We start from the raw sequence: 13,353 nt of genomic DNA on the forward strand, positions 1-13,353 counted from the left end.
AGTAATTATGGTTTTATTTAGTGTGCAATGTACCTTTAAGAATAACACTTGTTTAGGATGATCTGTAGTACCCAATGGGAGAGTAGCACGGGGCTACCTCATCAGTCAGTGTAGAGGTAGAGATGGAGTTGAAAGCATACATGTAGGGCCGGATTTTCTCCCCATCGGGGGCAAAGTTGAAGAGCGGGCACGCACAGGCGCACTTTCAATCGGTGCCTCCAATTGGGGGCGTGGCACCATTTTACATGGGTGGGCTGTTACGTCCGCACGGAAGTGCTGTGTGCTCCCTGTGCGGGTGGGGGTGTGGAATCCCTGAGCGGAGAGTGCGCTCGTTCATGCATGCGCACTAGAGAGCGCATTCATCTCCCTAAGGCTAAGTGCAGCCTCAGGTAGATAGGCTCAAAATGTGAAAAAGCTCAGAATAGAAAAATAAAATTTTCCTGACATGCCCCCTCATGTGACACTGTCACATGAGTTGGGACATGTCCATAATTTTTACAAAAACTTTATTAAAATTTTTAAAGACCTAGATGAAACCTCATCCCGCCCAAGGATGAGGTTTCATGCTTTAGGTTGGATGGGCAGGTCCATTAATTAATATAATTACTCTTTCAATGGCCTCAATAGGCCATTGACAAGTTGGCGGGTGCATAGCTGATTCTGCTGCACCCCCGCCTACTGGAAAATTTAAATTTAAATGGGGCACGATAACGTCGGGAGTTCCGCCCGAAGTCACCCGCATGTCATTTTACGCGTCGGCGAGCGGGCCCCACCCCCCTGCTCACTGACGGGAAAATCCTGCCCATAGTTGCTGCTGAGTATGTTGTAAATAAATTTAATGTTTCCACCCAAGAAGTGCCTGTGGATTAACTCTATCACTAATAGCACAACTTGGCCACCCCACCAGAGACCTTTAAAAACTTATCTGAATACGGCAGCTAATGTTGGAAAAAGGGTGTGTCCTCTCTTCGCCTGACTTCTCCCACCCCATCGGTCTTCCATAGGGATGGCTACACTGACCCATCACTACTGCAGTCAGGATCGTAAATCCCAGCTGAAAAATTGCAAATAGGTAGGGTCGCCGAAACTTTCATGGGCAGTGGCAATGAGCGCAGCATTGATGCTGACAGGAAAATTTGGGCCTTAGTTTTATATAACCCTAAGAAATTATATGAGTCCTAAGAAAGCAACAGTAGAAATCAATTTAAGTATTGTCACCAAAGCAGTAACTTGGTGAAACAACCTGTCCACGCTTTATAGGACCTGTTCAATGGGTGGGTACCCGAGTTGAAAATGTGAAAAAGTGCTTTCATTTGGAGAAGAAAACTACCACACCATCCAGCAATCATTTACTCGCTAACTCAAATGGGAGAAATTTAAACTGAAATTTTGAGATAGGCTGTTTCAGACTCTGCCTAAAAGCCATGCAGTATTAAAGGAAAGAAAGAACTTGCATTTATATATTGCCTTTCACAACCCCAGGACATCCGAAAGCACTTCATAGCCAATGAAGCATTTTTGAAGTACTGTATAGACACTATAATGTTGGGAACACAGCAGCCAATTTGCACGCAGGAAGGCCCTACAACCAACAATGTAATAATGACCAGGTAATCTGTTTCATGTTGTTGGTCGAGGGCTCAATGTTTGGCACAGCGCCAAAGAGAACTCCCCTTCTCCTAAAATATTGCCATGGGGTCTTTTGCATCTGCTTGAGGGCGCACAGTCCTCATTTTAACACTTCACCCAAAAGACAGTGCAGCACCATGGTGTGTCAGCATAGATTTTGTGTTTAAATTTTTCTCGTGAGACTTGAACCCACAACTTTCTAACTCCTAGGCAAGATGCTCCAACTGAGGCATAGCTCACGCCACAACAGAGTCCCTTTCCTACACCATGTATACGGCAAAATCTACATCTCGACAAAAATTTGGTGACTTCTTTTAAAAATGAGGGGTTTTTTTTGCCTGAGGCAGTCCTTTGTTTTTTCCTTCACAAAAATCTGCGAACGAGAAACACCAATTTTAAAATGCTCCATCAAACAAAGCTGGTGCATAATTTGAAAGCTGGACATTTTCCAAGTATTTTGCAATGCCATCTGCTTGTTATTCTCCCTTTTAATGATGTCATTTTTATACTTTCTGACAGTTTATTTCCAGTTCCTAAGTAAAATCCTCACTAGTGTCAGTCAGATGTGGCAAGATCTGAGTGCCTCTGTTTCTCAAGTGTTGGTAAGTGTAAAAATTTGTGCTAACAGGAATGACCTCAATAAATTTAGTTCAATATAACTTTTCTAACCTGTTCATGTTCCATATCCTGTTTATTTCTTTTTCACTGAGCTTGGTAACATATGAAGGCCTGGGCTGAATCTGATATTTGTGCTAATCGCACAAACCAGAGATCTGCTTAGTTGCTGTAAAAATTCTGCCTGGTTTTTATTTTCCGTTTTTGAATTGTATATCTGGAGAAACAGACCTTGGATTCCTTCTACCAAGAACTACTGGACAACACTTCCGTGAAGAAGAAATACCATGAGTCAGATTGTCCTGAACATTCCCCACAGATTAAACAGTTATTCAGAATGCTTAGTAACTAGAATCTGGAAATATTTCATATAGAATACTGGTATTTTAAGGTGAAAAGTCAATATCAAGGCTGCCCAATCAACTGTGGAAAAACAGGAAATGTATGGGCGAGCGATCAAAAAGTGCGATCACACCCCAGCCAACTTGTAATTCTGTTGTATAACAGCACAAGTCCACTGATTATGTAGTAATATTTAAGGCTGTGAGCTTCAGAAGCAGATCGTAATTCAGTGCTGTCAACTGAGGATACACAAAATAGAGATTAATCGTGTGAAGTTTATACTTAAATCGCCTACACTACTGCTCTTATGAAAGTTTGTGTATTTTTATAATTAATAATTAGGGAAGTACTTATTTCCTGGTTTTTCTTTAACCTCAATACTAAATGCAGACTCTGACTTGTAAGCCTGTGTTAAGTTTGGAATTATTCAGACACCAGGGATGAGCGATTACAATATAGCCTGATTTTTGTGGTAGTTATGATTGCAAAACTGTCAGTGTTCTTTTTTATATTTTTCTTCTATTCATTTATGGGATGTGATCTTCGCTGATTAGGCCAGCATTTATTGCCCATCCCTAGTTGCCCTTAAGGTGATGGTGAGCTACCTCCCTGAATCGCTGTAGTCCCTGTGGTGTAGGTACACCCACAGTGCTGTTAGGGAGGGAGTTCCAGGATTTTGACCCAGCGACAGTGAAGGAACAGTGATAAATTTCTAAGTCTGGATGATGAGTGGCTTGGAGAGGAACTTCCAGGTGGTGGTGTTCCCATGTATCTGCTGTCCTTGTCCTTCTAGATGTTAGCGGTCGTGGGTTTGGAACGTACTGTCTAAAGAGCCTTGGTGAGTTTCTGCAGTGCACCTTGTAGATGGTACACACTGCTGTCACTGTTTGTCGGTAGTGGAAGGAGTGAATGTTTGTGGATGTGGTGCCAATCAAGTGGGCTGCTTTGTCCTGGATGGTGTCAAGTTTCTTGAGTGTTGTGGGAGCTGCACTCATCCAGGCAAGTGGGGAGTATTCCATCACACTCCTGACTTGTGCCTTGTAGATGGTGGAAAGGCTTTAAGGAGTCCGGAGGTGAGTTACTTGCTGCAGGATTCCCAGCCTCTGACCTGCTCTTGTAACCACAGTATTTATATGGCTAGTCCAGTTCAGTTTCTGGCCAATGGTAACCCCCAGGATTTGTATATCTGATAACCCCAGAGAAAAATCTCTTCTCCTCCCAATTATCCATCCCATTTGCTTGGACATTTGCTTGTGCTCCCCCTCCCTTTAAGACAGGTATTCTTACCCTTCTAAATACTGTCCTTCTGTCCATACATTGATGATAAAGCTATGGAAGCTGCTGTTAAACTTAAATTACCAGAATCTGAAAATTTCTGGGCACTGCATGGCTTCCACGATGTTTCTTGACAGCAGCATCGGTGTTTTTCTTGTTTGTGTTATGACCCACTGGGATTCTGCTCTGGAAAACAATGTCATTCCCAAATTTTCCCAGGTAAACATTAGAGAGACTAAAACCATTATCTTTAACCCCTGCTTCAAACTGCGCCCTTGCCAATGATCCCATGTTCCTCCCTGGACCATTGTCTTAGCTTGACTGTTTGTAACATCAAAGCCCTATTCAACCCCATGCACAGTTTCTGGCCCCAAGGTCATTGTCTCTGGGTCAGCCGCTAACAGCACTCTGGGTTTATCTACACAACATGGACTGCAGCGGTTCAAGGAGGAGGCTCACCACCAGGTTCTTGAGGGCAATTAGAGATGGACAATAAATGCTGGCCTTGCCAGAGGCACTCACATCCCATAAACAAATAAAAAACATATATGAACCATCATGGAATCATGCCCCCCTCCACCCCTCAACTTTTTCTGCAAATCAAAAAAAAAACAATTAAGTCCATGGAAAGTCTTTCTTCCATTCTTTGAAAACATATGGGATTGGACATTATGCTGGTGGTGGGATCCACGCCCCTGGTCTAAAAGTTGGAGGCGAGCTCCCTGTCCCCACCCACGGCAGATTGTCCAGCTTGTCCCAAGGCCATATACCGGCTGGCAAATCCCTGGTCCCAGTAATGCCACAGGGAACGATGGGGCCTGCAAGGAGTCCCAGAGGGAAGAGAGCCGGTACTTGAAAGTGAGTCTGGGCTCTCGATGGGGCCAGGCTGGCGGGCCCTGGCGAGAAGGTTCGAGGGGAGGATGCAAGGCAGGTGGGGGAGAAGGCGGGATGGGGGAGTGAGGGAAAGCTAGGGAGTAATACCTTGGAGGCCTCTGATTTTCACAGATGCTCCATGAGCTGGCTCTCCACCCTTTGCCTGGCCACCAGACTGCCAGGTTTCACTCGATAAGTTGGAAACTTGGCGCCAGCCATGCCCTGCCACATGTAAAATCCCAGCAGTGGCAGAAGGAGGCCATTGAGTGGCCATTAAGAGAAAGGAAAGACTTTTTAAGTGGTGTTTTCTATGTATGTACAACATCCAGCAGAGACCAACGAGAACTCAAAAAATCCCATCAAGGTATTTTTCTAAGGAAGCAGTAGACAAAAAATATTGTGTTGCACTAACACTGGTATTATTTTTCTGTTTCAGACAGCTCTGAAGGGGAACAATGAGAGCTCCTTCTCTGTGGATCCTTCTTGTCGTGTGGATTTTTGCACAGACAGCTTCCTTTGAAGGGAATGCTCACCAGTACGATGCTTGTCAAAAGTGCAACTCTGACAACTTCTGCAACTGCTCTGGGGTGAATTTAGAGAATGTTCCACATGTATTGGAAAATGTCTCCGTGTTTGACCTGTCTCACAACAACATCTCACAGATTAATGACACTGATTTCATAACTTATGTGAAGCTCAAAAGACTTCTATTGCAATCAAATCAAATCCAATCTGTTGCTGACCAGGCATTCCAGCGCAACACACAGCTGGAGTATCTTGACTTGTCGAATAATCTTTTGACTCCACTGTCGCCGAACTGGTTTAAATATCTTTCCAAATTACAACACCTCAACATTTTAGGGAATAAATACACAGATTTGGGATCAGGGGGAATTTTCTCAAACCTGGCACAACTCAGATGGTTAGAATTTGGCAATCCTTCTCTATCTCTTCTAAAGAAGGATGACTTTGTAGGAGTTACACATTTGGATGAGTTTATTGTAAAAGCAGAGAAGTTACATGTTTATCAGAAAGGAAGTTTCAGTTCATTCAGAAATATAAGTCATGCTGCCTTGAGTTTGCATGATACATTTCTGAATGAACCAGGCCAAGCTCAGCAGATTCTTCTTGATTTATCGGGATCCACCACCCACATAGAGCTGAGAGACTTAGTATTTCCCGACAAAACAGACAATCTGCTATTTTCCACTGAAGGCAATACATTAATAAGGAAGTTCACCTTCAGGAATGTTTCTCTTACTGACAGTATTGTGGTTAGTTTTATAAATTCAGTGAAAAACACAAAATTATCTGAACTAGTAGTGCAAGACTGTGTGCTTTCAGGAACTGGGAAATGGCACAAAATAACTTTCCAAACAAACAACTTTCTACAAACAATAACAATAAGTAACATATCCATTAGAAAGTTTTATTTATTTTATGAACTTTCAGGTATTGGTCCCCTATTAGAATCCATTAAAAAAGCCACATTTACAAAACTAATGATGTTCCTGATGCCCTGCCATGTATCCAGAAAGTTAAAAAATGTGGAGTACCTTGATTTAACAGACAATTTGCTCAGTGATGGTATTATGCCAGAAACTCTTTGTTCAGGAGCTTGGTCTTCTGTGCGACATCTTATTCTGAGAAAGAATGATTTTAAAGACCTGTGTACAATAAGCTCAAAATTATCCACACTTTCTAATCTTACCCATTTAGATTTGAGTCAGAATAGATTTCGCGACATAAAGACTTCATGCAAATGGTCTGAAAATCTACAATTTCTAAACCTTTCGAGTTGTGATATTAAAAGCATAACAAAAAGTGTCCCTCCAAATGTTGAAGTATTGGATTTAAGTAACAATGCCATCAGCAGTTTTGACATTAATGCGTCTTCTCTCAAAGAATTAAATGTGTCCAATAATAAGTTTAAAATTTTACCAGGTGATGGCTACTTACCAAAGATGGAAATTCTGAAGATCAGCAGCAATAAACTCACCTCACTCACAGGTGAAGAAATCAAGGCATTTAAGAAGCTTCAATTTTTAGAGGCTGGAAAAAATAATTACATTTGTTCATGTGAATTCCTGTTTTATATGAATAATGACATAACAGTGCAACTGTTGGGTGGAACAGAAAATTATGTCTGTGATTCACCTCTATTTCTCAGGGGAATGTTGGTACAAAATACTAAGCGCTCTTTTTTTGACTGTCACACAACATTGTCCCTAACCTTGCTATGCGTTGGCATATTTTTGGCCGTAGCCATTGCTGGGATGATGTGCTACAAGTATCATGGGGTCTGGTATATCCAAATGATATGGGCATGGCTGAAGGCAAAGAGGAAACCAAAGAAAGTGAGGAATTATGATCTTTGTTATGATGCATTTGTTTCTTACAGTGAGATGGACTCAGAGTGGGTGGAAAACTTCCTGGTAAGAGAGTTAGAAAGTGCTCATCCACCACTGACACTCTGCCTTCATAAGCGTGATTTCATCCCAGGGAAGTGGATAATTGACAACATTATTGAGTCCATTGAGAAAAGCAGGAAATCCCTCTTTGTTTTGTCTCAACATTTTGTTCAGAGTGAATGGTGCAAGTACGAGCTTGACTATACCCATTTCCGTCTATTTGATGAAAACGATGATACAGCCATACTTGTTCTGTTGGAGTCAATTCCAAAGGAGACCATTCCTCAGAGATTCTGTAAGCTTAGGAAACTGATGAATACAAAAACCTATTTGGAATGGCCACAGGATGAAGTAGAACAGCAGAACTTCTGGCTTTCTTTAAAAGTAGTATTAAAAGAAGGAACAAATGTAACATGAGGTGTACAATTTCTGTACAAAATGACTAATATACATCCAATTAGCCCCTTTAAAATAAAGAAAAATATTGGTTTATAATGATGTGACTTATATGCACAACAAGTATGGATAGCAGTTCATTTTCGAAATCCCATTTAACAGTAAATGTGTCTTTTTACTGAATGCAGAACAAAAAGGAAGTGAAATGCAGCTAGGACAATAATGAACATAGGTGCACTTGTAAGTTGTTGAACATAACACATATATTTTCATATACTTCTCACATAAGTAACACATGTTTTTTAATGTATGTTTTTCAAAAATCTGCTCCATTCAATAATGTCCTGATTCTTCTACTGCATATGTCCGTCAGAACTGACAGACTCTGAGAATTTACTAAACTGGCTTTTCTTCATGGATAAGTCAAGCCAATGAGCATTTACAGCCATTTCAACTAGTTGGGCATCACGGTTGACCTAATGGAGATTAATGACATAATTAAGAACATTGAATACATAACATTTACACATAATATAACATCATCAAATTATGGTCTTGATATCAATGAAATGCTCATGAAAATTAGTCATCCATGGAAAAGAAAACCCCTCTTGCAGTACTATAGTGACTTACTAGCAGCTTCTCTGCTGTTGCTTATACAAATTTCTCTCTCATTAACATTTTCAGGAGAATTGTTGGCTACTGTTTAGCTTGGATGTGCTGAAGGTTTAACATTAAGCTATCAAACCTTCATTCACAGTTTGTATTGAGGAAACAACTTAATTGGCGACTCTTTGGGGTTGGATGTTAAAATGTAAATATATGCAAAGTGTAACAATGAAATATACTTAAAATAAATGAATGTATGCTGAACAGAGATGTCTGAGAGTGGAACTTATAAAAGTATACAAAATATTCATTTTTAAAAATTCATTTATGGGATGTGAGCATCACTGGCAAGACCAGCATTTATTGCCCATCTCTATTTGCCCTTGAGAAGGTGGTGGTGAGCTGTCTTCTTGAACCACTGTTGTCCATGTGGAGTAGGTACACCCACAGTGCTGTTAGGGAGGGAGTTCCAGGATTTTGACCCAGAAATAATGAAGGAACGGCGATACATTTCCAAGTCAGGGTGGCAACTTGGAGGGAAACTTGCAGGTGGTGGTATTTTGATGCATCTGCTGCCCTTGTTCTTCTTGGTGGTAGAAGTCACAGGTTTGGAAGGAGCTGTCAATGGAACCATGGTGAATTGCTGCTGTGCCTCTTGTAGATGATACACACTGCTGCCACTGTGTACTGGTGGTGGAGGGAGTAAAATATTAAGGTGGTGATGAAGTGCTGATCAAATGGGCTGCTTTGTCCTGGATAGTAACAAGCTTCTTGAGCATTGAAGCTGTATTTATTCAGGCAAGTGGAGAGTTTTCCATCACACGACTGACTTGTACCTTGAAGATGGTGGACGGACTTAGGGAAGTCAGGAGGTGAGATAGGTAGGAAAGTAAGTTGTGAAGAGGACATAAGGGGTCTGCAAAGGGATATGGACAGGTTAAATGAGTGGCAAAAAATTGGCAGATGGAGTATAATGCAATAAAATGTGAACATTTCCACTTTGGCATGAAAAATAGAAAGGCAGCATATTATTTAAATGGAGAGAGATTGCAGAACTTTGTGTTGCAGAGGGATCTGGATGGCCTTGTATAAGAATCGCAAAAGGCTAGTATGTAAGTTGTCGTAATCATGGTTTTATTTAGTATGTAATGTACGTTTAAGAATAATATTTGTTAGGCAAGATCACATAATCTGTAGTAACCAATAGGAGAGACTGTGGTCTACCTCAGCAGTCAGTGTAGAGATAGAGCTGGAGATGAATGTGCATATGTAGTTGCTGCTGAGTGTTGTAAATAAACTTAATGTTTCCACCCAAGAAATGTCTGCAGATCAACTCTATCGCTAATAGAACAACTCGGCCACCCTACAACACAAGTACAGCAGGTAATTAGGAAGGCAAATGGAGTGTTACAGTTTATTGCAAGGGAATAGAATATAAAAGTAAGGATGTTTTGCAACAGTTTTGCAGGGCATTGGTGAGACCACATCTGGAGTGCTGTGTACAGCTTTGGTCTCCTTATTGCATTAGAAGCAGTTCAGAGGAGGCACACTTGACTGATTCCTGGGATGAAGGGGTTATTTTATGAGGGAATATTGCACAGGTTGGGCCTGTATCCATTGGAGTTTAGAAGATTGTGAGGTGATCTTACTGAAATATTTGAGATCTTGTGGGGACTTGACAGGATGGATGCTGAAAGGATCTTTCCCCTTGTGAGAGATACCAGAACTTGGGGACAGAGTTTAAAAATAAGGGGCCTCCCATTTAAGACAGAGATGAGAAGAAGTTTTTTTTTTCTCAGAGGGTTGTGAATGTGTAGAACTCTCTCCCCTGAGAGCGGTGAAGGCAGGGTTATTGGATATTTTTAAGGCAGAGGTAGATAGATTCTTGACCGACAAGGGAGTCAAAGGTTATTGGGGGTAGGCAGGATAGTGGTGTTGAGGCCACAATCAGATCAGCCATGATCTTATTGAATGGCAGAGCAGGCTCGAGGGGCTAAATGGCCTACTCCTGCTCCTAATACGGATGTTTGTATGTATTCACCACAGAATTCCTAGCCTCTAACCTGCTCCTGTAGCCATAGTATTTATATGGCTGGTCCAGTTCAGTTTATGGTCAATGGCAATCCTTAGTATGTTGATAGTGGGGGATTCAACGGCTGTAATGCCATTGAATGTCAAGAGGAGGTGGTCAGATTCTCTCTTGTTGGAGATGGCCATTGCATGGCACTTGTGTGACACAAATGTTACTTGCCACTTACTAGCCCAAGCGTAAATGTAGCCTAGGTCATGCTGTATATGGACAAAGACTGTTTCAGTATCTGAGGAGTCACAAATGGTGCTGAACATTGTGCAATCATCAGCGAACATCCCCACTTCTGACCTTATCATGGAAGGAAGGTCATTGATGAAGCAGCTGAAGATGGTTGGGCCGAGGACATTACCCTGACGAACTCCTGCAGTGATGTCCTGGGACTAAGATGATTGACCTCCAACAACCACAATAATTTTCCTTTGTGCAAAATATTGACTCCAGCCAATGGGAGTTTTCCTCCGACTCCCAATGACTTCAATTTTGATGGAGTTTCTTTACACCACAGTCAGTCAAATGCTGCCTTGATATCAAGTGCAGACACTCTCACCTCACCTCACCTCACCTCTTGAGTCCATGTTTGAGCCAAAGCTTAATGAGGAGCTGAGCGGCCCTGCAAACCCAAACTGATCATCAATGAGTAGGTTATGCCTGAGTAAGTGCTGCTTGATAGCACCGCCACTGATGCCTTCCATCATTGGCTGATGACTGAGAGTAGACTGATGGGGTTTTTTGGATTGGATTTGTCTTGCTTTTTGTGAACAGACATATCTGGATTATGTTTCACATTGTCACATAGATGCCGATGTTGTAGCTGTACTAGAACAGCTTGGCTGGGGGCATGGCTCGTTCAGAAGCACAAGTCTTCGGTACTATTGCTGGAATATTGTTAGGGCCCAAAGCCCTTGCAGTATCCAGTGTTTTCAGCCATTTCTTGATGATGTGTGGAGTGAATTTAATTGGCTGAAGACCAGCACCTGTGATGCTGGGGACCTCTGGAGGAGGCTGAGATGGATCACCCACTCGGCACTTCTGGCTGAAGATTGTTGCAAATGCATCAGCCTTTTGCACTTGCCTTCTCTGCTCTGCCATCATGCCATGAAGCCTCAAATTCTAGTTAGTTGTTTAATTGTCAACCAAACATGGTTGAATGTGGCAGGACTGCAGAACTTTGACCTGATCCATTAGCTGTGGGATCGCTTAGCTCTATCTAAAGCAAAATGCTTCTGCCAGTATTTGAAATGCATGTTGTAAGGAAAGAGTTAATGGACTGAGCACTGTTTGTTATGTGGAAACCGGAAAGGTGTGGTAGCTGCTAATTATATTGATACTTGTTAATTGCAGTGATACTATTGAATAGAACAATTTGAATTGAATATCAACTGTTAATCGAAACAAACTGGTTGAAATAAACGGAGGGTGATTGAAACCAGACAGGTAATCACAACGAGACAGGAAGAAGCCCTCACATTGACTAAACAAATAGAAGACAACTTGGGAATATGCTAACCAACCAACAGCCAATCATGCATCCAACTGACCAACCTGCTTCCAGAAGAGGATTGCGCATGTGCTCTTTCAAAAACTATTCTGCATGTAAATTCCTGAAAAAAGAGACACACACGAGTGCTTAAGGAAGAAGACAGACAATACGTATTGACAGGAAGTGCTCGAAGAAAGAAGACAGGAGATACTTATCGACAGGAAGAGTCACGGTGAAGCAAGCACAAAGATCTTGGTCAAAGATCACTCCTAAGCAACCTACAGTCATCACAGATTGACCACCAGTGGGTTAACTATGAGTAATTTGAAAGTGTTTTTCCAACAAGCACCAAGACGTAGCTTGGCTGGTGGTGAGAAAGGCCCTCCCCGTCAGATCCTTCCTACACGCCAGGAGTCTCACCCCCTCTGCACGATGCCCTCGAGGTGGCTGTGGTGGGGAAGAGACCGTTGTTCACCTCCTTGTGGATTGTGCCTTTGCAAAGAAAGTCTGGAGAGAGATGCAGTGGTTGCTGTCGAGGTTCATCCCGAGCAGTTCTGTGACACAGGACTCTGTGCTCTACGGGCTGTTCCCAGGGACACACACCGAGACAAACATCAACTGCAGCTGGAGGATCATCAACTCGGTGAAAGACGCGCTTTGGTCTGCCCGAAACTTGTTGGTCTTCCAGCACAAAGAGTTGTCCCCGACCGATTGTTGCGGACTGGCACAATCCAAAGTCCAGGACTACGTGCTGAGGGACACACTAAAGCTTGGGGCAGCTGCCGCAAAGGCGCAATGGGGAAGGGTCGCTGTCTAAGACCTTTCTACCACAGCGCACCGAGAGACTGGGAACTGTTTAGAGCCCCTCGGGCTGTACAGATCAAAATGAAAGGCTGTAAATGACTGTAATATTGTTTGTACTGATGCACCCGGTGATACATTTTGTAAAAGTTTAACCTGGATTGTACCCTTGTAATGTTGTTTTTGAAATGGTTTTGAATGTGATTGAAGATTTTTATGAATAAAGTATATTTTTACAAAAAAAAAAAAAATTTGAAAGTGTTTCGCTCGCTTCGACAGCACATACACTAAAATTGGAACGATACAGAGAAGATTAGCATGGCCCCTGCGCAAGGATGACACGCAAATTCGTGAAGCGTTCCATATTTTTTGTCTAAGACCTTTCTACCACAGCGCACCGAGAGACTGGGAACTGTTTAGAGCCCCTCGGGCTGTACAGATCAAAATGAAAGGCTGTAAATGACTGTAATATTGTTTGTACTGATGCACCTGGTGATACATTTTGTAAAAGTTTAACCTGGATTGTACCCTTGTAATGTTGTTTTTGAAATGGTTTTGAATGTGATTGAAGATAATTTATGAATAAAGTATATTTTTACAAAAAAAAAAAAAAAAATTTGAAAGTGTTTCGCTTTAATTCTCAATAAAGATGTTGGATTTAGTGTGAGGTTGCATGAAATCATAATTCTCGGTCTCCGAATGTAAGAAAGAGTTAAAATCACCAACAATTTTGGTGAGTCAGGCAGGAAATTGAGCAATTGACACAGTGGTTATATCCAATAAGAATATGGAAGAATTAGTGACTAGATAAATCACTTAAAATAATTAAG

General features: G+C 41.9%; 1 protein-coding gene and 1 non-coding gene across 4 annotated transcripts; both read left to right on the forward strand.

Annotated features, from left to right (window-relative positions):
- The first annotated feature begins 2,142 nt into the window (after positions 1-2,142).
- On the forward strand, positions 2,143-8,414 carry LOC144680550 (toll-like receptor 2). Of its 3 annotated transcripts, none has more exons than XM_078541660.1 (3): positions 2,157-2,227; positions 2,468-2,535; positions 5,175-8,414. In XM_078541660.1, exon 3 carries the CDS (start codon positions 5,190-5,192, stop codon positions 7,560-7,562), a length of 2,373 nt encoding a protein of 790 aa, XP_078397786.1. In that variant the 5' UTR covers positions 2,157-2,227; positions 2,468-2,535; positions 5,175-5,189; the 3' UTR covers positions 7,563-8,414. The 3 variants fall into 3 exon arrangements, with proteins under 3 accessions (XP_078397794.1, XP_078397786.1, XP_078397775.1); XM_078541649.1 differs by having other exon boundaries at positions 2,167-2,247; positions 2,474-2,535; XM_078541668.1 differs by lacking the exon at positions 2,468-2,535 and having other exon boundaries at positions 2,143-2,235.
- A 4,374-nt stretch (positions 8,415-12,788) lies between these two features.
- Positions 12,789-12,893, forward strand: LOC144689044 (U6 spliceosomal RNA). The gene has a single exon (XR_013578551.1). It is a non-coding gene; the product is annotated as a U6 spliceosomal RNA (small nuclear RNA).
- Positions 12,894-13,353: the final 460 nt, after the last annotated feature.

Source organism: Cetorhinus maximus, chromosome 1 (genome assembly GCF_964194155.1).
Source record: "Cetorhinus maximus chromosome 1, sCetMax3.hap1.1, whole genome shotgun sequence".
Taxonomy (NCBI): Eukaryota; Metazoa; Chordata; class Chondrichthyes; order Lamniformes; family Cetorhinidae; genus Cetorhinus; species Cetorhinus maximus.

Coding starts and splice junctions, on each gene's coding strand:
- LOC144680550 (XM_078541668.1), top strand. CDS start 5,190: ATGAGAGCTCCTTCTCTGTGGATCCTTCTTGTCGTGTGGATTTTTGCA.